The sequence below is a fragment of the Arabidopsis lyrata genome (genome assembly GCF_000004255.2).
Source record: "Arabidopsis lyrata subsp. lyrata unplaced genomic scaffold ARALYscaffold_3, whole genome shotgun sequence".
NCBI classification, from domain to species: domain Eukaryota; kingdom Viridiplantae; phylum Streptophyta; class Magnoliopsida; order Brassicales; family Brassicaceae; genus Arabidopsis; species Arabidopsis lyrata.
Genome location: NW_003302553.1, coordinates 696,057 through 715,144, shown reverse-complemented (window position 1 = coordinate 715,144; position 19,088 = coordinate 696,057). Strand labels below are relative to the sequence as shown.

The window sequence follows — 19,088 nt, the reverse complement described above, 5'->3', positions numbered from 1 at the left end:
TCATTTTTGTCTGGGGTCAAAAGTCAAAAGGTGTCTTTATGGAACTAAAAAAAAGTAATGATTTTTATGCAAGGAAGATGGAAAACCCTACACACTAAGCAAAATCAGATCTTTTTCTCTCTCTGACGACATAATCCCTAATTTCTGGTTCTCCGTTCGTAGGCGGGAGATTTTGTGGAAGCGAGAAGATGGGTTTCCTTTCCAACAAAATCTCCAGAGACGATGTGAAACCAGGCGATCACATCTATTCATGGCGTCAGGCCTATATCTACGCTCATCACGGTTCGATCTCACTCTTATCTCTCTTTGTAATTCCCTTTTTACATACATTTTACATTCATGGCGATTAGAGATGATTCAGTTTCCAATTTTAGTTGTCTCAATTTGATATTTGTGCAACTGTTGAGATTTGCGAAAATTTCGAATTTGGGGAAAGAATAATATGATTCTTTTGTTTGGTACTAAATAAGTAGAAGGTTTAGGAAACTTCTATGATGTGATTTTAACAGCTATTCTCTGTTACTAGGCATAGCTCATTCTTTGATCTTCACAATGCCTGTATCTAAAATTCAAGGCCTGAATTTGACAATGTGATTAGTGAGATCTTCTTATCATCTTTTCTTTGTTCTGTAATCGTTCTTGTTAACTTGTATATGTGTATGATTTGCAGGAATCTATGTAGGTGATGGACAAGTCAACCATTTTACTCGTGGTGATGGTCAAGAGACTGGAACTGGGACTTTCTTGGACAATATCATTGTTAGTTCATCCCATAATCATGGAGACAACCCTTGTCCTAATTGTGGAGATCGATCCAATCTTGGCGGTGTCATCTCTTCCTGCCTTGAATGTTTCCTTGCTGGAGGTGATCTCTATGTCTTTGAGTACAGTGTTTCCCCTGCTATTTTTCTTGCTAAACCTCGAGGCGGCGTATGCACAATAGCATCTTCAGATCCTCCTGAAGAAGTCATTTACCGTGCAAACTTTCTCTTGCAAAATGGTTTTGGTGTGTACAATGTTTTTAAGAACAACTGTGAAGATTTTGCCATCTATTGTAAAACTGGTTTGCTAGTGGCAAACACCGACGTGGGGAGGAGCGGTCAAGCCGCTTCCATTGTTGCAGCTGCCAGTGTTCTTCTTTCTTCGCCACTCAGGTTTGTAGCAGGTTTTGGTGGTTTGGCTGTTGCTGGATATGGCATGTACTGCACCAGTCGCCTGGTTTCAGATATAGGCATGCGATGGGATGTGAGCAAGGTGCCTGTTGAGAGACTAGTTGCTGATGTGGAGAGACTAGTTGCTGACGTGGCTGATAAGTCGGAGATGGAAGCTAAATCAGAAGAGAAGAAGACCACTAATCCAAAACTGCTCACACCTGTATTACCATAATGGCTCCGCTTGGAAGTATGGTTGATCTCTGATTGTAAATGTTGTGGAGGAAGTTAGAGAATCTGCTTCTGCTGTATCGAGTTGTGCAACATTTGTTATGTTATTATAAAACTTGGCTTTTGATTAACACTGAACTATGATGATTCATTTTACTATATACAATTTATATTGAACATGATGATACTTTGATACGTTTTCCACCTTCATAACAAGTTTATAAGTGAAGTAAGAACTGAAAGAGTGTCTCAGTCGTTGCCTTCGGGAAAGTTTACCAAGTATATAGCGACCAAAGTGACTGCTGCTCCCACCAGTTGCAATGAGGAGAAAGTCTCATTGAGGTACAAATATCTGGTCCAAACCAAACATATCAGAGCTATGAACTAATGAATGATTAAAGAAACGTTAGATTTGAATCATCGATTTACCGATTGCTGATTTTGGTCTTACCCAAAGATTGATGCAAACATTGGTGTCAGGAAGGTGAGTGAGCTGAGTTTAGTTAGGCTTCCTGCAAAAAAAAGACAATCATAAAAGCATCAGAGATTTGAAACCCGAAGCAGCGAAAGTCTCTTGAGAGGGCAGTGAATTAGGACCTTTAGTAGCGCTGTAGAAGTAAACACCATAGCTAACTGCGCTGCCAAAAATGGATGTGTAGAGAAGTGCTATAACATCATTTGTGGATAGCTCTTGAAGACTGCCATTAAAAACCGGGTCATGGTTTATAACAGAAATCGCCAAAAGAGGAAGGCCACCGATTACCATATGCTGAAGATAAAATTGGAGTCATGTTTAGTTTGGTTTAGTTCTTGTAAGAAGAACTCTCAAAGACAAGGCATTGAACAGAAATGGGGACAAGTAAGGTTTGATAGGGGCGAGGAGGATCGAGCATCATTACCCAACCGGTAGCCATAATTGGATCTGAGTATTTTGAGACCCATCGGACCATCACAGTGCCAATAGCCATGCTCTGAGCTGCAAGAAGCATCCACCACTCTCCACTTCCCCACAAGGAAAAGTTATTACCATCTGAAGTAACTGATGGAACCTATAGTGAATCAGGCATATTCTCAAGTTGTAAGAACACTATCGAGATACTACTCGGACTTGGTATAGATGTTTAAGTAGATGTTTTACCTCAAGAAGCAAAAGTCCAGCAACACCAAGAAGCAAACCTCCAGCTCTCACTATTCCAATGGACTCACCAAACAAGAAAGATGCTAATACAGCAACAGTCAGTGGCTGAGAATCAATTATAACCTGCACCGCGACAGATTAGCAGCCATACAAAATTCTCATGTTTAAACAAGAGCACAGTTTAAGAGATAGAAAACAACTTACACTTCCTAAACCAGCAGAAGTTCTCTGTAACCCTTGAGCAAGAAATCCCTGAACCATCATCATAATCAGCATCACCAACATGCAGACAAGAATCTATCAACTTAACTCTTTAAGTGTTCATGTCAAGTAAGCAGACCTGGAAACAAGTGGCGTCCACAAGAGCAAAGAGAGCAATAGAGAGCCAAGCATTGATTCCTTTAGGCAAAGGTCTGGCTTTGTAAACTGCAAACGCGACAAGCAACAAACCAGCCGGAATTAACCGAAACGCGGCCACGAAGAAAGGACCAGTAATGGGCAACACTTCCTTCATCGCCACCATCGCCGTTCCCCAGAAAAAGAAGGGTGAAATCAGAACCGTCCATTCAAGCAACGTTCCTTCTCCGCCGTTCAAGATTCCGGAGCTCCGATTCTCCTCATCTTCTCCGTTGTAGACGCATTCCACGTCTGATCCCATTCCAACGCAATCTACTGACGAAGACGATGATGATTCAGTCTCCTCGGTGCTTTTATTGCTAGTGGTGCTTCTCCGAACAACGGAATCTCCATTGATTCGACGTTTAAAGATCGAAACGAGAATATGCTTCGAGTCGAATCTGCTATGTCGCAAGGATTTAACCAAAATGTTCGATGGATATTTGTTAGCACAGCTCGAATTCGCTCGTCTAGTAATAGACAAGCAAGAGTTAGGAGAAGCAAAGAAGCAACTAGAAGAAGAGGAAGAAGCAGCAGCGATGGCCGACCATGGCCATTCCATTGTTGCTTGTCCTTAGAACAAGAGGAAGGATAAAATTTGTATCTTTTCGAGTTAACGGAGAAGTAATGGCCACATGTTTTCAGTTTTTAAATTTCTGAAAATTAATATTGAATTTTTGTTTTCATCAGAGAAACCAAAGATCATTATATATATGTGTATGTATCTACACTTCCCCGTGTACATACATTGTTTAACTCATGAAGAACGAAAAAAAAGACAAGATTTTGTTTAGTTCCTAGTGATCCACTGATCCAGAATCATGCGTTCTTCCATAGGCCATTTTACCATGAAACCTCAACTTCGAGTGAGAAACCCGCGAATGGAACCAGCCGTTCCACGCTTTCTAGCCTGCACATTACGATATTAGTTTAAAAAGAATCGCTGGATGATCTATAGATTTTGATGTTAGATGATAATAAAGTTGACACCTTTTCAGTGTTAAACAAGTCCTCTGCAATGGCTTCCATCTGCTTCCTTTTCTTCTCTTCTTTCATAAAATCTGTCACGTCCCCGCAATCGTATTCTCTGGCATCACCGAAGCAAACGATCAAGAAAACATAGAGGAGAAAACATTATGAGCTAACAAGCAAGAGATAAGACCCGGGATTACTTGTATGGATCCTTCGCAAAAGGTATTAGGCTACTGAAGCTGTTTCCGCATGTAACATTTCCCTATCAAAACAAACAAAATCAACATCTCGCAAACACAACATCTGTCCAGAATCCAAAGGTTCTATTTTACCTTTCTGAATCGCTTGAAGTCCACAACTCCTTCCCCTCCTGTCGATTGAACATTTCTAGTCGACCGCAAGTCCCTAACAATAAGATCTTGAGTGTATATAATCTCCGAATTACCAGTTTCAGCCTCATCGTTCCGATCCCTTCGGATTGTCACACTATCACCTGAGTTCTTTTCATCGATGTGACCTCTATCTTCAGTATCTGCTAATAAGTTTACGCTTTTAAACTCATTCAAATCCATAGTTTCTTCCAATATCGTAACAGGACTATCCTCAATTACAATAGCTGCAGGCTTCTCTGGTGTTTCTGCTTTTTCAGTAGCATCAATCATATGAACAGACGATGTTATTTCTTCCTCTTCGGCATCAGAATCCGCTACCACTGTCTCATCCGTAGAGCATGAGGATGAAATTACAACTACAAACAAGAAATGTTTCAAGATCAGTGTTTTGAGGTCATAGTCCGAGAAAAGTAAATATATTTGGCTCTGGGTACTCACCGGAAGGTGGTATCAGTGAAGTTGAAGGTAGATTTCCGGAAAAGACGGCGCATACTAAATCCATCTCGTTCACTCTAGATAACAAACTGAGATGCTTCAAACGGCCAAATTTGTCTCCTGAACTTTTTGGGATGACACATATCATGCGATTAATTTCTCCATACTGAGAATCCTGCAGAGTTGATTACGGTTAAGGCTACCTACAGAAAGAGCAAATAAGCAAAACAATATAAAAGTACAAACCTGACTTATGGAGCTAACGTCTGCTATGGTAACAGTCTCTGAACCACATACTTTAAGTAAAGATGGGAAGCTGCAACCAAATCTGTACTGCATAAAGAAAAAGGCATGAATGGGTAAATGCATAATTCATCAAAAATTAGCAAGACTAAGATCTTTAGAGACCTATAACAAGAATCACTTGGAACCATCAGTTGAATCTGATTCTTTTTGGGACAAATAAGATATTATACCATGTCTGGTGGTTCCAACACAAAGGTAAATCCTTCTAGACATTTTTCACGGACGTTTACTTCTAGTACATCCACGAAAGTTTCTTCAACCATCACTGATGGTCTGTACCTAAAATAACATTGATTATTTGAATGTCAGTAACTGCAGAATTTATTATATTTTTATTCTATAACCGGAAAACAGTAAGTACTACTCACTGGCTGTATCCAGGAAATTCGCTGCAGATACTTTTCTCTGCGAGAAGCTAGAAAAACCAGTGAAGTTAAAAACCAATTAACAGACAAGTGATGACAATGGAATGCTCACACATACCTTCACCCAATTTGTCAAAATGATTGGTTTTTTGGCTAAAATTGCATTGACCAGAGCTTCATTCACTTGCATACGTGGCTCAAGAAGCACATGAGTGCACTCCTCACTCAAGGTAGGAGAAATACGAGCACCTGAATATCGACATAGTTTCAGGCAATGCGGGTAATATGAAACTACATTAACCAGTTATACTCCATGAGGCAGGGGATAACGTTTTTCACTAACCAATAGATGAAACTGCATCTTGTACCGACTGATCCACCCTAAACGTCTCAGAGGAAGGGCAGAAGTAAAATACAAGCGGAATTAAGGACAACCTGCAATGAATTTATTTCAAAAAGAGACGGATATAACATATAAGCCATATTACACTGACAAACCTGAAATACCTGTAAGTAGCTGAACCTGTACCAAACGCGATAACATCTCCATCTTGGAGAATTTTCTCCTTATTAGGTAGCTCATGAACTTTGTATTTTGCCCCCAGGTCAGTTTTGATAAAGGTGCCATACTTAGAACAATCTTTGACACGGATAACAAAGGAGGAGGTATCTGAAGATTTGTCCCTCCGAGAGGTTGAATCAAAAGTTAACTCAGCGTGGATCCTAGATACCCCCTTATCCTTATTGATAATAATATCACATCCTAGAGAGAAAGAAAAACCCATCAAGGCACAGAACAGGAGCAAGACGATGATGAAAGTGTAATAACACTACCTTTTCGACCAATCTTGTAAATACCCTTTGAAAAGATGTAGTATTTATCTTCACCTGAGACACAGATTCAAACCATTTTACAGCCAATTAAGGTAACAAAACTAGAGATTCGTAAAAAGCTCCTCTAGCATAAACCCATAAGAAATTTGGGGTTTTTCTTACACATTCCTCAGAAAACACTTGTTAAAAAGGTAGAAAACAACTAAAAAACAAAATTTGATAACAAATTTCACGATTCCAAGTTGATAACATAGTTGAGAATTGCAATTAATGATGGAGCAAAATTCTCGTAATGAAGAAAAAAATTGAACAGGAGACAATCAAAGTGGTTCACTTGCAAATCCAATCGAGTTCTAATGGAGAAAAAGACCTGAAAGAGGATCAACGGGAAAGAGACCCCAAACCATTACTGATACACGAAGGGGTTTTGGTTTGTTTCTTCAGAAAGAAAGACTTGCGTGCTTTTTACTGGGTTTGGGGTTTTTCTAGAAGACCGGTTTTGTAAACCAAGCGTAATCCGGTTTTCCAAAATAAACTTGAGATTCTATGGTTTATCTGGTTTTCTCGAATCCAGATGAAAGGAGACGGGACTTGTTACAAAAGAAAAAAACGAGATAATTGGCCCAATAATAAAACAGTAGGCCCATTTGTCCGACTTGGAGTTGTCACGTCGAAGGTGTGTGGATTCTTTACGCATCTTTCTGATTCCACTGTCCTTGTAGAAAGCTCTTTTTAAGTAAAACCCCACTGACTCCACAAAATCCTAACAAACTACCTAATTCTTGGATCATTTGTTCTCCAAATAAGGACTTGGATTAGTCTCTCGCCTTGCTGTTAGCTCACGACGAAGGTGTGTGGATGATTCTTTACGCATCTTTCTCGCACACTCGTTTTTTGTTAATATCACCGCACCAACCGCTAATATCTTTCCACGTGTCAAATATCTGGACTAAGGCTTATTATTCCAATACCACAACGCCATGTCATTCCTATTAACAAAGGAATGTATCTGACGTGTCAGTTACTGATTGGATTACGGGCTACAGATTTACACGACGTATTCCACTGTCCTTGTAGAAAGCTCTTTTTAAGGAAACCCCCCCCCACTGACTCGAGACCCTTCGTTCGTTGCACACAATCCTAACAAACTACCTAATTCTTGGATCATGCAGAATTTGAGACCCTTCGTTGCCAAGGTACGTACGTCGTAGATCTGATTCTCGGTTCTTGTGTTTTCCTATTATTCGTGCGATTGATCTGTTGATAGAAGAATTACCGCGGATGGAGATCGAGTGGAAATCGCCAGTCTCGCAGTTTCTCTTCATCATCACCTAGGGACCTACCAAAAAATGGTACTCGATCTACAAATTTCATTCGTGAGAGCCTCTATTCTCTGTCTCGAATCATGTTTTTATTTTGATTGCAGAGTTGTCACCGAAGACTGAAGCAGCATTGAAAGTTGGCCTCTGTATGTAGTGCGAGATATCTATATTCCAATTTCTATTTCTTATTTTTTCCGACGAATTAACCAGATTTTTTCCGTTTTCAAAGTGGGTTTTGTGATGTTTGAAACTGTGGCGACAGTGGTAGTTTTTCAAGACACTGATTTGCCTTGGGGTAAAAACAAAATCAGTTAGCACTTATATTTATTTTGATAAAATTTGGTATCATCAGTTGATTACTATTTTTTATCACTAGATTTTGTACCCGCGCAACGCGCAGGATTTTAATTTTAAAATCTTTTCTATTGATATAAAATTTGACCATAAAATATAATCAATTAAATTTAAAAGATAATTTTTTGAGCATAAATATAATAATTCAAATTTTAAACACTAAACTTATTTTACACAGCGATATATAACATATATATTATCGACGATAATATTTCTTTGACAAATAAATAATTTGATATATATTACGTGGTAACAAAGATCACTTAAGATAATCCCACAAATAATAAACGGTATCAATACTCTCAAAGAGTTTATTTCTTATTCATATTCCATGAAGGTATTTCTAAAAGTTTTGATATTAATTATCGACTGTTGATCTAATTGTAGATATTATTTATGATTAAATGTTGATACGAACATAACATCATTCCATATAAAATGTGAATTTACCGAGTTTCATGAACATTATTTAGTGTAAAAGTACATCTATAATACCATGTTGCTAGAACCAGTTTAGCGAGTTTGATTTACCCATCAAAGCTAGTGCAACAATAAGAGAATTTCCGACTAAGTCATCAATGTGCCTATCTTATTTTACTTTCCATGATTACATGGCCAAACGGTTAAACCCAACTTTGAATCTAATAATTTGTTTAATAATGTATGTCATGTATTTTCTAAGAACTCATTCGTTTCACACAAGAATGAGATCTCAAAGATACATTAGTCATGTACATTATCTTTCTAAAGTTTTAGAAATTTATTTTCAAACTCTTTTAACTACCAGTTCTTTCGTCATCTTCTATGATGCAATCGTTGCCTCTCGACATCTACGTTCTTTTTACCTTCTATTGACTCACACATAATATATATTGGACTGTGAATTGATTTTCAAGACATATCATAACTATCTTTTCAATATTTCATTGATGAAATATCAAACTTAGTTTTTTTTGTTCTGTTATAAAGTTGTACTTCCACTTGAGAATATGCTACACAAATTACATATCACTTTTTTTTAATGGCTTACATTTATTTTTAATATATTTTATTGTAAAACTCATGAATACTGTGATCACTGATTATTTATTTGTTTAAAGATGGATGATAAGGTTTTAAAATTTTCAAGATTTTTTTTTTATAATTTCACAAGATAAAGTTTGCATCTTACAATATTTTCTTCTTAAATTATAAATTTAAGTTGAGTTTAGTAATTTTTTATTTTTCTTTAAGTAAAAATTTAATAATAACTAAAAATATGTAGTATATTGTTCTTTGAAACTAATATTTTACTTTGAATTTTATTTTCTTGTATAAAGTTTTACATATAGAATTACATAAATTTACTTCCATCCTAAAACTCATTAACACATTTAAAATTTTGAATACTGACCATATTTAATTTTTATCATTTAAAAGTTGAATTATATTAGTCTTACTTATAAAATTTTTATAGTATTATTTTATTATTTTAACATTTTATTTATTTTACATAATTCGTTTTTTATTTATTTAAAATTTATTATTTCTATTAATTACAAGTAAATGCATTAAATGGATGTTTTAAATTGATTTTAATGTAAAATAAATATTATTGCTTAGGTGGATGCTTAGGTGGACACTCTAGATGGAGAGAAGACTCTCTAATCCCAATGCGCGGGATTTTACTTATAAACTATTAACAATATAAGCCGTGAATATAAATATGTATATATATATATATATATATTCAATTTTAAAAGATAAATCTATAATGACATAAACCTATTTATGAAATGATATATAACATAGATTTTATTGAGAATAATGTTTCTCTTGAAAAAAACAACAAATTTTTAGGTAACACGTGGTAAAAAATTAGTTGAAAAAATTCAGAGAAATATAATACAATCTCGACCATGTCATGTTCATACATCTTTTTGAATTTAGTCAATTTCTCTTGAAATTATTTCGCTGTCATTTTATTCGTCATATTCTAATATGCAGTCGTCCACCTCGCGACATTTTATCTCTTTTCACGTTCTTTTCGTTAAATAATTGATTAAATTTTTGATTCATTATAAACTTATATTAAAATTATATTCTCTTTATCTATTTCATTTTTATATTTTATTTTTTCTTGTCTATTATAAAATGTTCTTTTTCCTACATATTAAATTTTATATTTGTATTCTTCCTATTCTCATACATTTCATTTTCCATGAAACATTGCACTCTAACGTTATTGTTTAAAGAAATCTTGTATCTAATTGTACTTTTAAATCAAAATTCTTTCCTTAAATATATTATACAATTTTATATATATTTTATCTTGATTTTGGATACATACTTTTTTCTTGAAAAATAGATATTCTTATTTCGTGTAATCTAAATTCTATAGTTTACTATCATATAAACTTTTTTTAATCTAAATATTTATAACTCTTGAAAAGGTTAATGTCTTTCTAGCGTGATAACATATTTTTTTGTTTTCTACTTCTCATATATAAATTATATGTATTTGAAAATTATCTATATGCTTCTAATTTTTATTCATATTTTTATCTTATATATTTTTGTGCTGTGTTTTATTAATTCATTAACTTCTATTTTTGAATTATCTATTTGTATATTAACTTCTATTCACATATTTTTGTGTGTTATATTATATTACTTTGTATTAAACAATGTTATTGTTTATGAAAAAATATTTTCTTTTATTAAAAGATGATAATATAAAAGTATGTGAATTTTTTTTTAATGTTTCTTCGTTTAATAAATAAATTGAGTAAAAGTTTTATAAAGTCATATATATAATTTAAATTTTGATATCAATCAAAACGATTTAAATGGCAATTTGGTTTGAAATGCACCTATTAAATGTATTGGGTAAGGGGTTCGAATCTTTTTGGTAACAGTTTATACCTATTAAAAATGTATGATGACGTGTACGCTGATGTGTCGTCTATGTGGACACTCTAGATGGAGAGAAAACTCTCTCACAATATATATAGATTTTTATGGTCTCTTTGTGTGTTTCAGATGTTGCAGCCGAGAAGGGAAAACAATTGGCACGTTACAGCGAAATTAATTATTTCAAACCTAATAAACATCAAGTGGTGTTTTATGATGATGATTCCAGACATCTACTCACAGGTGACCTTATTATGGCCTTTTTTGAGATATTAGGATTGGTGATTTCTTCTAATTTTCTTTTAATTTGATTGTAGACTTCACGGATCATGCATCAAGTACAATGGTGGTACCTCTTGCCGGTAGTATGTAGCTAGAGACATTTTATTTCTGTTTGTTGATTTTTCTACGAATTAACCAAATTTTTGGTTTTGTTTTTAAGGTTCTTATATGAATATTCAGAAAGGACAAAGGGCTCGATGCATGAGAGAGGCACTAGGTAAGAACAAAATCAATATAATTAAGCACTTGAACGAAATCATTGATTGCTGTCTTTTTCGTTACATTGTCATATTGTGTCTCAGATCGTGGAGCCGAGTTGAAAGATCTTGCAGCCGCAACAGGGAAAAAAGTGGCAATTTTAGTCGATCTTAATGTTTTCAAACCTATTCAAGCTCAAGCGGTGTATTACGATGATCTACCTGCTTTTTCCGGTTTCCCTGGTATTAGCTTTGACTTCCCTCCGTTACCGTCTTTCGGGTTCCGGTTTCGCAATTAGGCTTCCTCCATTATCGTTCCTCCCACCGTCGACTCAGTGAACGTGTCCCGTTGGATATGGAATAAGCTCATGCTAGTGTATCAATAATGAATAGTGGCTGTCCTCACATGACTGCTTAATCCCTTCCTTCTTCTTCTTCCTCTTCACTTCTCCAACAAGTTATATCGCTCATTTATGCTAAATCGTGATGTTTTGTAATTCGTTTCACCAATTTGAAGATTCAATTGAAGAATTATTTTCCTAATTCACCCATTAATTACGTTAATCTCTATATTAACAAGTTAAATTTGGATTTAGTTCCCATAGATTCCACCATTGGTTCACGTTTCCTTCAAAACCATTTTTAAAAAACAAATGTTTGTTGGAGAAGAAGATAAGATGATGATGAAATCATTTCCTTCAATAACAAAAAGAAAAAGTTCAGTCATAAACGAAACTCAAGCCCTACGGCAACGGTATCGGTTCGAATCTCAAGCTCACACCGGCGGCGATGTTCGCCCTAGCGTTTTTGTTAAGGAGGTGATATCTTTCATTGAACGTTGAAAGCATTATTGATATCTTTCATTGTAATTTCTTGTGGAGGAAGCAAGAGGATGTGCTTAGTTGTGGAAATTTTTGTTATGTGAGTGAGTGAATATGATGACTATATTTTTCCTCTATTTAAAGGGCCCTATATTTCCAGTTAGTTGCATGAAAACTGACAAAAATTAAAAATATTAAGGTTGAAACCAAACGAAGAAACCAGATATATATTTAGGCCCAATAGTTTGATTAAGGACAAAACAAAACCTTGCTGTCAAGTCTTTCTTGACAGCAAGATTTATCCAGAAAAAAAAACAGGAAAGCAAAACGAATTTGACTTGTTGAATTCCTAAAAACTAGCTTATTATTTGATAAATAAAATGCATATTATAAATTTGTAAAAAAAATAGTCAACCTTAACCCAAAATTGATTATCATGTCCATAAAGAGATTAAAACTTCTTATAATGTGTATATATTTTTTTGAAATTTTCTTTGTAAATGAAATTATAACAAAAATAAAGATGGAGCCAACACTAAATATAGGCCTATATAAACAAGCACTAAACACCTGCTACTACAACAGACAAAAACATTTCCACACAATGGCATCTTTAGCGACCACTCTAGCCCTAATTCTTTTCTTGATCTGCCACCTCACACCAGAAACAGCTCTAGCTCGCCCTCTCAACGATCAGAAGCCGGTTGATGGAGTCGTAACCACCACCACCGACGAAGCCAAAAACCTAGCCTTTGTATCTGATCCGTTCCCTAGTTTGCAGTCATCACCTCCAACATCAGCTATTCCTGGTTCTCCTGGCTTCACGCTTCCGTTTCCATTCCCGTCATCACCAGGAGGTATTCCCGGTATTCCAGGTTCCCCTGGGTTTAGGCTTCCGTTTCCATTTCCGTCATCACCAGGAGGTATTCCCGGTATTCCTGGTTCCCCTGGCTTTAGGCTTCCGTTTCCATTTCCATCATCACCAGGAGGTATTCCCGGTATTCGTGGTTCCCCTGGCTTTAGACTTCCGTTTCCATTCCCATCATCACCATCAGGAGGAGGTATTCCCGGTATTCCTGGTATTCCCGGTTTCCCTTCCTTTAGGTTTCCTCCGTTACCAATCCCGTCATCACCTCTAGCAGGAGGAGGTATTCCCGGTATTCCTGGTATTCCCGGTTTCCCTGCCTTTAGGTTTCCTCCGTTACCAATCCCATCATCACCTCTAGCAGGAGGTGGTATTCCTGGTATTCCCGGTATTCCTGGTATTCCCGGTATTCCTGGTTTCCCTGGATTTAGATTTCCTCCGTTACCGTTCCTCCCACCGTCGACTCAGTGAACGTGTCCCGTTGGATATGGAGTAAGCTCATGCTAGTTTATCGATAATGATCATGTGTACTCTTATGATATTTATAAAATGAGTATTCTGTGTCGTGTAATGTAACTTACATTATGTAAGTGTATGTTTATCTAATAAATAAAGACTTCGATTTGAGTTCAGTCCAATACGACGGTGTATCCAAGTAAAATGAATCATTGTATTTGTGCATGGCTTGAGTTCGATGTGTTGTTTTACAAATTTCTTGGTATTTCTGATTAATATAGCTTAGTTGATTAAACCTTTTGAAGGAGGTGAGGTGTTAGACCATAAGTTTCTAGCTTCTCTATTAATCTTCAATCTCAATCACACACATTTACATGCTGTAAAAAAAGGACCTCACTTACACACACATAATATATTTACCAATCAAACTTATTATACTCCACCAATAGCTAACAACATTTAGATGGTTTGTGAGAGTAATCTAATGAAATGGAAATAAGTGTTAAAACAATTATTAGAAAATATATGAGATAATAATTAGTCAACAAATATAAGTAAAGACAAAATAATTAGAAAAAAATTAGATTTATTCTGTTTTTTTAATATGTATGAAAACCCCAAATCATTATTTTAGGAATAGAAGGATATAAAACAATAAATAGGAAATGTGAAATGGAATATGTAAATATGTAAAAATACAGCTGGTTTCTAAATATTTAGTCAAAATTGGTATTAAAAAAAAAGTAAGGAAAAAATAGATATATAATTCTTGTTTCTTAATATGTATGAATATATATATATATATATATATATATATATATATATATATAATGAGTATTTAGGAAGGATATAAAACAGTGAATAAGAAATGTGAATGTTAAAAAGGAATATGTAAATATGTAATCATACAGCTGGTTCTGATATATGTAATTAGTCAAATTTATGAGCTGTATGCATGCCTGTATATATAAGTAGTCAAATTTTCATGTTTCTATTTTCCTTTTTCTACCAATTTCTATGTTATACTAGTATTTGTATTGGAAATTATACATGCATTTTTAGTTGTTAAATCAGTCTACTTATATAGTTATATATTCGAATTCGTCACATTCGATTTTAATTGGCATCAATTAGTTGCGTTCGTATGTCAAATATATACGAATTTTAAAAATATATATATATAGGGATGGAGCCCAGATTTCTTTTAACGGGCCGTAAAACAAACCCGAAAGAGATGATTAAATTAACTGGGTTTTATGGATCTCGGTTTTGTATATTAACCCATTAAAATCGAACAGATACCGGTCTATTAAAATAAACCGGAGACTTTAGGTTCAATCTCGGTTTCGGCAAATCTGAAGCAATTGATCTGTGGAATAAGCAAAGCAAAGGTCGAAAACAAATTCCATTCCTGGAGCTGCAAACAAGTAAAGCTCTTTCACTTCATCATCTTCTTCTTCTTCTTCCTCAAAGTTTAATTGGGTATCCATTTAGGTGTGTTGTAATGTCGCTGAAGTTGGGATTGTTATCTCCAAGTTGTTAGTTTCTCTGGGTCTGTTTCGATGCAATGATGGGAGATTCCTTTATAATTTGGTGTAGAATTTTAGCATTCCTTTTTAATTCTGTTTTGAAGTTCTCATTTTTGGAGATTGACTCGTTACCCGTGTTTATGGGGACAATATGAGACAATGCCCATAAGGTGTTTGTGAAATTGTCTGCCTGAGAGTTTTTGGGTTTGGAATCAGTTTTTGATAAAATAGATGACCTGTAGTATACGAGGCTAGTTTTGGGTCAAATTGTGCATTTACTTTCATATGTTTGTTTACAGTTTTAGACGATTAAGATCGGTTATTTATCGTTTTTTCAGCTAATTGGTGTTTCTATTTAGTTTGCAGTTGTAGTTAACCAGCTTGGCTGTTCAAGCATATAAATTTATGGCATATGCAACAGGAATGACGCTTGCTTCAAGGAGTATCTTGCCTATGTGTTCCAGAACTTTCTTATCTCCCTTACGTGTCGCTTCTTTACTCGTTTTTCCTGAGAAATTATCCGCAACTTTCTTCAGAAGGGTCCAAGTTCCTCACCTTTTCTCCACTTCTACTACTCCTCTGTTTTCCTCTGTTAAGTGCTCAATTCAATCTACTTCATCTCTTGAGACAGAAAATCAAGCTGTTTCTCGCCCTAATGTTGTCGATATACTTGAAGAAAGAGGTCTCCTTGAGTCGATCACAAGCGAAAATCTCAGGTCAGCTTGTTCTGATCCTAAAGTAGCTCCTCTAAGGGTCTACTGCGGGTTTGATCCAACGGCTGAGAGTTTACACTTAGGTAATCTACTTGGTATCATTGTGCTTTCTTGGTTCCAAAGATGTGGACATCAAGCTGTTGGTTTAATTGGTGGTGCCACGGGACGAGTTGGTGACCCATCTGGTAAAAGCCTAGAAAGACCTGAACTTGACGCTGATACACTGGAGAAAAACATTGCCGGGATTAAAAGAATCATTATCAAGATTCTGGGTGGCAATCCGAGTTCTGGTGGCTCTTACGTGATTTTTAATAACTATGACTGGTGGAAAGATATGACAATGCTCGACTTTCTGAACAAAGTCGGTAGGTTTGCTAGGGTTGGTACTATGATGGCAAAGGAGAGTGTGAAGAAGAGATTAGAATCAGAACAAGGTATGAGCTACACCGAGTTCACTTATCAGTTATTGCAAGCCTATGATTTTCTTCACCTGTTCAAGAACGAAGGGATCAATGTTCAGATAGGTGGTAGTGATCAATGGGGGAATATAACAGCTGGAACTGATTTGATCCGGAAGATTCTCCAAGCAGAAGAAGCAGCTTACGGGCTAACATTTCCCCTTCTATTGAAAAACGATGGGACGAAATTCGGGAAATCAGAAGATGGAGCAATCTGGCTATCTCCTTCGATGCTGTCGCCTTATAAGTTTTATCAGTACTTCTTCTCAGTTCCAGACGTTGACGTGATACGTTTCTTAAAGACTCTAACTTTTCTGAGTTTGGATGAGATAAAGATCTTGGAAGATCAAATGAGCAAACCCGGGTATGTTCCCAACACCGCACAAATCAAACTCGCTGAAGAAGTAACCAGATTTGTACATGGCGAAGAGGGCTTGAAGGAAGCCATTAAAGCAACAGAAGCTTTAAGACCAGGAGCTGAGACAAAGCTTGATTGGAACTTGATTGAGAGAATAGCAGAGGATATACCTTCTTGCTCACTGCCCATTGATCGAGTGTCGGGTTTATCGATTGTGGATCTATCAGTTTCTGCGGGTTTGTTTGAGAGCAAATCTGCTGCGAGGAGAATGTTGAAGCAAGGTGGGTTTTATATGAACAATGAGAGAGTTGATGATGAGAACAAGAGAGTTGAAGAAGAGGATATTGTTGAAGGGAAAGGTCTTGTTCTATCAGCAGGCAAGAAGAATAAAGTGGTCGTTAGAATTTCCTGAGATTTTTCATAACAAATCTGTACTCATTTTATTACGTATTTTGTTATGAACCAGCATTGAATCACTAATGGTTTATAACTTTTCTCAACTGAGCTAAAATCAAAACATGTCATTTTAAAGAAAATCAAATGCAAACCGAACAATGACCATGGAAAACTGATTCAATTCTTAAATCACAAAAGCTAAAAGAAATTGAACCCAAGTGAAGGCTTATTGGCAAATGCTGGAAGAATACAAAAGATAATTCCAGTAACAAAAGAACCAACCAGGTATTTCCTGGTATTTCAAACCAAGAGATAACATCTTCAACAGCTAGTCCACATTGTTAGAACAATGATAAATATCGGATCCAATTCTATGCTTCAGCAAGTAAGTTGTCATCTTCCGTTACCTTGGCTTCAGATTCCATCTCTTTAACTGCCCTTATAAGCCCCTGACTAATTGCATTCAAGTGCAAGCCTTTCTGCTTCATCTCCTCAAACAGCACCTCTGCTTTTTCCCAATCCAGAGCTTTGAGGCAAAATGATTGTATCAGCTTATTGTACTCATCAGCATTAGGCTGCACCCCAAAACGATCCATTTCTTTCAAAAGTTTCAGAGCTTCGTCATATTCTTCAATCTTGCAATAGCCTCGGATGAGTGCGTGATATGTCACAGGACTAAGCTTCTTATGTTTCTTTTTCGCCTCTGCGAGAATCTCTTGAGCTTCATTCATCATCCCTCCTTTAGCATAACCACTAATGATGACAGTGTACGTGTACACATCTGGTTTCAAACCTCTACTCTCCATCAACTTTAAAACCTCTTTTGCTTCATCCAGATCTCCAGTTTTCGAACAAGCATGGACAATCAAATTAAAAACCGCATTCCCAGGAGCAGGCCCTTTAGAAATCATATCCAAGAGCAAAGATTTAGCGTCTTTAACATTTCTCATCCTGCATAAACTATGGATAACATCAGAAAATGGTTTTATCCCACGTCGCCTAGCTTCTCCAGATAAATCACCCAACATCTCCTGAGCAAACGTGATAGTCCCATCATTCTTGCAGAGAGCACTTATCAGAGTAGCCACAGATCTAGGAGGCAGAGATTTCTCTTTCGTCTTTGCCAATTCGTAAACCGAATAAGCCTCTTCTGCCTTCCCTTCCTTACTAAACCAAGATATGATGTTACCCATCTGTTCTCCCTCTGGTAACACACCACTCTTAAGCATTCTCTCACATACAGAGCATGCCCAATCCATAAACGACCGCTTACAAAGCGCCTCCAGTGTCAAATAATATGTTTTCGCATTCGGAGTAAAACCAAACTCTGCGGTCTTACTAAACACATCAAAAGCAGCTTTGGATTTACCAAGTTTCCCAAACAAGGCAATCAACTCATTCAATATCTCCAAATTCAAAACACTACTACTACTCTCCTTCTCACCAATCTCCTTAACCAAATCCCACAAACCATAAGCATCCATTCTACGTGTATCACCAGCAATTGCTACAAGAAGAGATTCTACAAGTGAGGTGGTAACAGTAATCTCTTCTCTCTCAGTTGCCCACTTCAAAAACCTAATCAAATTCTTACCTGAAATTCCTGGGAATTCAAACACTCTTACCACAAAATCTAAATGTAAATCAACATTAAGCGCATTAAGACCAAACTCCAAGGACTCTTCATCACTCCGTAACAAAGACAGTACAGATTCCAACTTTTCGTCATCAAATTGGTACACCTCGGTAACCTCGTTTTCAATTGCAACAATCTCTGAATCTCCATATTCAGCAACACCACCAACGGCTTCCACGGAAGTACCACCATTTACACCAAAATGGCCACTTTCTGAAAATCCCAAAGCGGAAGCAACCGATTCTTCAAGGGTAAGCTCTGCGGCTGACGAGATTGGGATCTCATCCGTCGGTAAAGAAACTGGGTTCTCTTCCGTAGGAGGGCTCGCGGAGAAGAACCTGATGTTTCGGGCAGAAGCATATCCAGACGACTCGAGATATGAGAATCTCGAAAGAGAGGTTAGCGATGGAGTCGTCTGGGTCTTCTTCTTCGAGATTCGAGTAACGGCGAGATTCCTAGACGCATTTTGCGATCTACAGAGAAAGGATCTCAACATTTCTTCTATCTCTCACTCGGAGACTATCTTCAGCAGCAGTTTCTGATTCTAAACCCAAAACCCTACTCTCAAGTTCGGATCTTTAAGAAGATA

At 36.4% G+C, this 19,088-nt stretch overlaps 7 protein-coding genes across 11 annotated transcripts; 4 read left to right on the top strand and 3 right to left on the bottom strand.

Annotated features, from left to right (window-relative positions):
- Positions 1 to 36: 36 nt before the first annotated feature.
- Positions 37 to 1,561, top strand: LOC9318315. The gene is made up of 2 exons (XM_021032409.1): positions 37 to 282; positions 671 to 1,561. The coding sequence occupies exons 1-2, from the start codon at positions 189 to 191 to the stop codon at positions 1,384 to 1,386; spliced, it is 810 nt and encodes a 269-aa protein (XP_020888068.1). The 5' UTR covers positions 37 to 188; the 3' UTR covers positions 1,387 to 1,561.
- LOC9318314 (WAT1-related protein At3g02690, chloroplastic) lies at positions 1,510 to 3,538 on the bottom strand. Its single transcript, XM_021032408.1, has 7 exons — positions 2,861 to 3,538; positions 2,725 to 2,772; positions 2,521 to 2,643; positions 2,282 to 2,431; positions 1,980 to 2,151; positions 1,834 to 1,894; positions 1,510 to 1,734 (listed from the first exon to the last, which is right to left on the bottom strand). Exons 1-7 carry the CDS (start codon positions 3,476 to 3,478, stop codon positions 1,632 to 1,634), a joined length of 1,275 nt encoding a protein of 424 aa, XP_020888067.1. The 5' UTR covers positions 3,479 to 3,538; the 3' UTR covers positions 1,510 to 1,631.
- Positions 3,539 to 3,596: 58 nt separating this feature from the next.
- LOC9320400 (nijmegen breakage syndrome 1 protein) lies at positions 3,597 to 6,688 on the bottom strand. The gene is made up of 13 exons (XM_021032405.1): positions 6,591 to 6,688; positions 6,221 to 6,274; positions 5,894 to 6,149; positions 5,730 to 5,821; positions 5,505 to 5,635; positions 5,390 to 5,436; positions 5,192 to 5,300; positions 4,962 to 5,048; positions 4,719 to 4,890; positions 4,221 to 4,636; positions 4,089 to 4,150; positions 3,907 to 4,003; positions 3,597 to 3,826 (listed from the first exon to the last, which is right to left on the bottom strand). Exons 1-13 carry the CDS (start codon positions 6,625 to 6,627, stop codon positions 3,773 to 3,775), a joined length of 1,614 nt encoding a protein of 537 aa, XP_020888064.1. The 5' UTR covers positions 6,628 to 6,688; the 3' UTR covers positions 3,597 to 3,772.
- Positions 6,689 to 7,014: 326 nt separating this feature from the next.
- LOC9320399 lies at positions 7,015 to 11,810 on the top strand. 4 transcript variants are annotated; one of them, XM_021032412.1, is made up of 8 exons: positions 7,017 to 7,416; positions 7,488 to 7,572; positions 7,647 to 7,688; positions 7,772 to 7,837; positions 10,918 to 11,031; positions 11,106 to 11,150; positions 11,231 to 11,287; positions 11,373 to 11,810. In XM_021032412.1, exons 1-8 carry the CDS (start codon positions 7,387 to 7,389, stop codon positions 11,564 to 11,566), a joined length of 633 nt encoding a protein of 210 aa, XP_020888071.1. In that variant the 5' UTR covers positions 7,017 to 7,386; the 3' UTR covers positions 11,567 to 11,810. The 4 variants fall into 4 exon arrangements, with proteins under 4 accessions (XP_002884333.2, XP_020888071.1, XP_020888069.1 ...); XM_021032410.1 differs by having other exon boundaries at positions 7,019 to 7,416; positions 11,106 to 11,153; XM_021032411.1 differs by having other exon boundaries at positions 7,021 to 7,416; positions 7,491 to 7,572; positions 11,106 to 11,153.
- A 753-nt stretch (positions 11,811 to 12,563) lies between these two features.
- Positions 12,564 to 14,003, top strand: LOC9320398 (collagen alpha-4(IV) chain). Its single transcript, XM_021033204.1, has one exon. The coding sequence runs from the start codon at positions 12,612 to 12,614 to the stop codon at positions 13,422 to 13,424; it is 813 nt and encodes a 270-aa protein (XP_020888863.1). The 5' UTR covers positions 12,564 to 12,611; the 3' UTR covers positions 13,425 to 14,003.
- Positions 14,004 to 14,728: 725 nt separating this feature from the next.
- Positions 14,729 to 16,967, top strand: LOC9318313 (tyrosine--tRNA ligase, chloroplastic/mitochondrial). Of its 2 annotated transcripts, none has more exons than XM_021031455.1 (2): positions 14,729 to 14,836; positions 15,298 to 16,967. In XM_021031455.1, exon 2 carries the CDS (start codon positions 15,344 to 15,346, stop codon positions 16,877 to 16,879), a length of 1,536 nt encoding a protein of 511 aa, XP_020887114.1. In that variant the 5' UTR covers positions 14,729 to 14,836; positions 15,298 to 15,343; the 3' UTR covers positions 16,880 to 16,967. The 2 variants fall into 2 exon arrangements, with proteins under 2 accessions (XP_020887114.1, XP_002884331.1); XM_002884285.2 differs by having other exon boundaries at positions 14,736 to 14,836; positions 15,305 to 16,967.
- A 41-nt stretch (positions 16,968 to 17,008) lies between these two features.
- Positions 17,009 to 19,083, bottom strand: LOC110230001 (pentatricopeptide repeat-containing protein At3g02650, mitochondrial). Its single transcript, XM_021031452.1, has one exon. It carries the CDS (start codon positions 18,993 to 18,995, stop codon positions 17,235 to 17,237), a length of 1,761 nt encoding a protein of 586 aa, XP_020887111.1. The 5' UTR covers positions 18,996 to 19,083; the 3' UTR covers positions 17,009 to 17,234.
- Between the last annotated feature and the right edge of the window lie 5 nt (positions 19,084 to 19,088).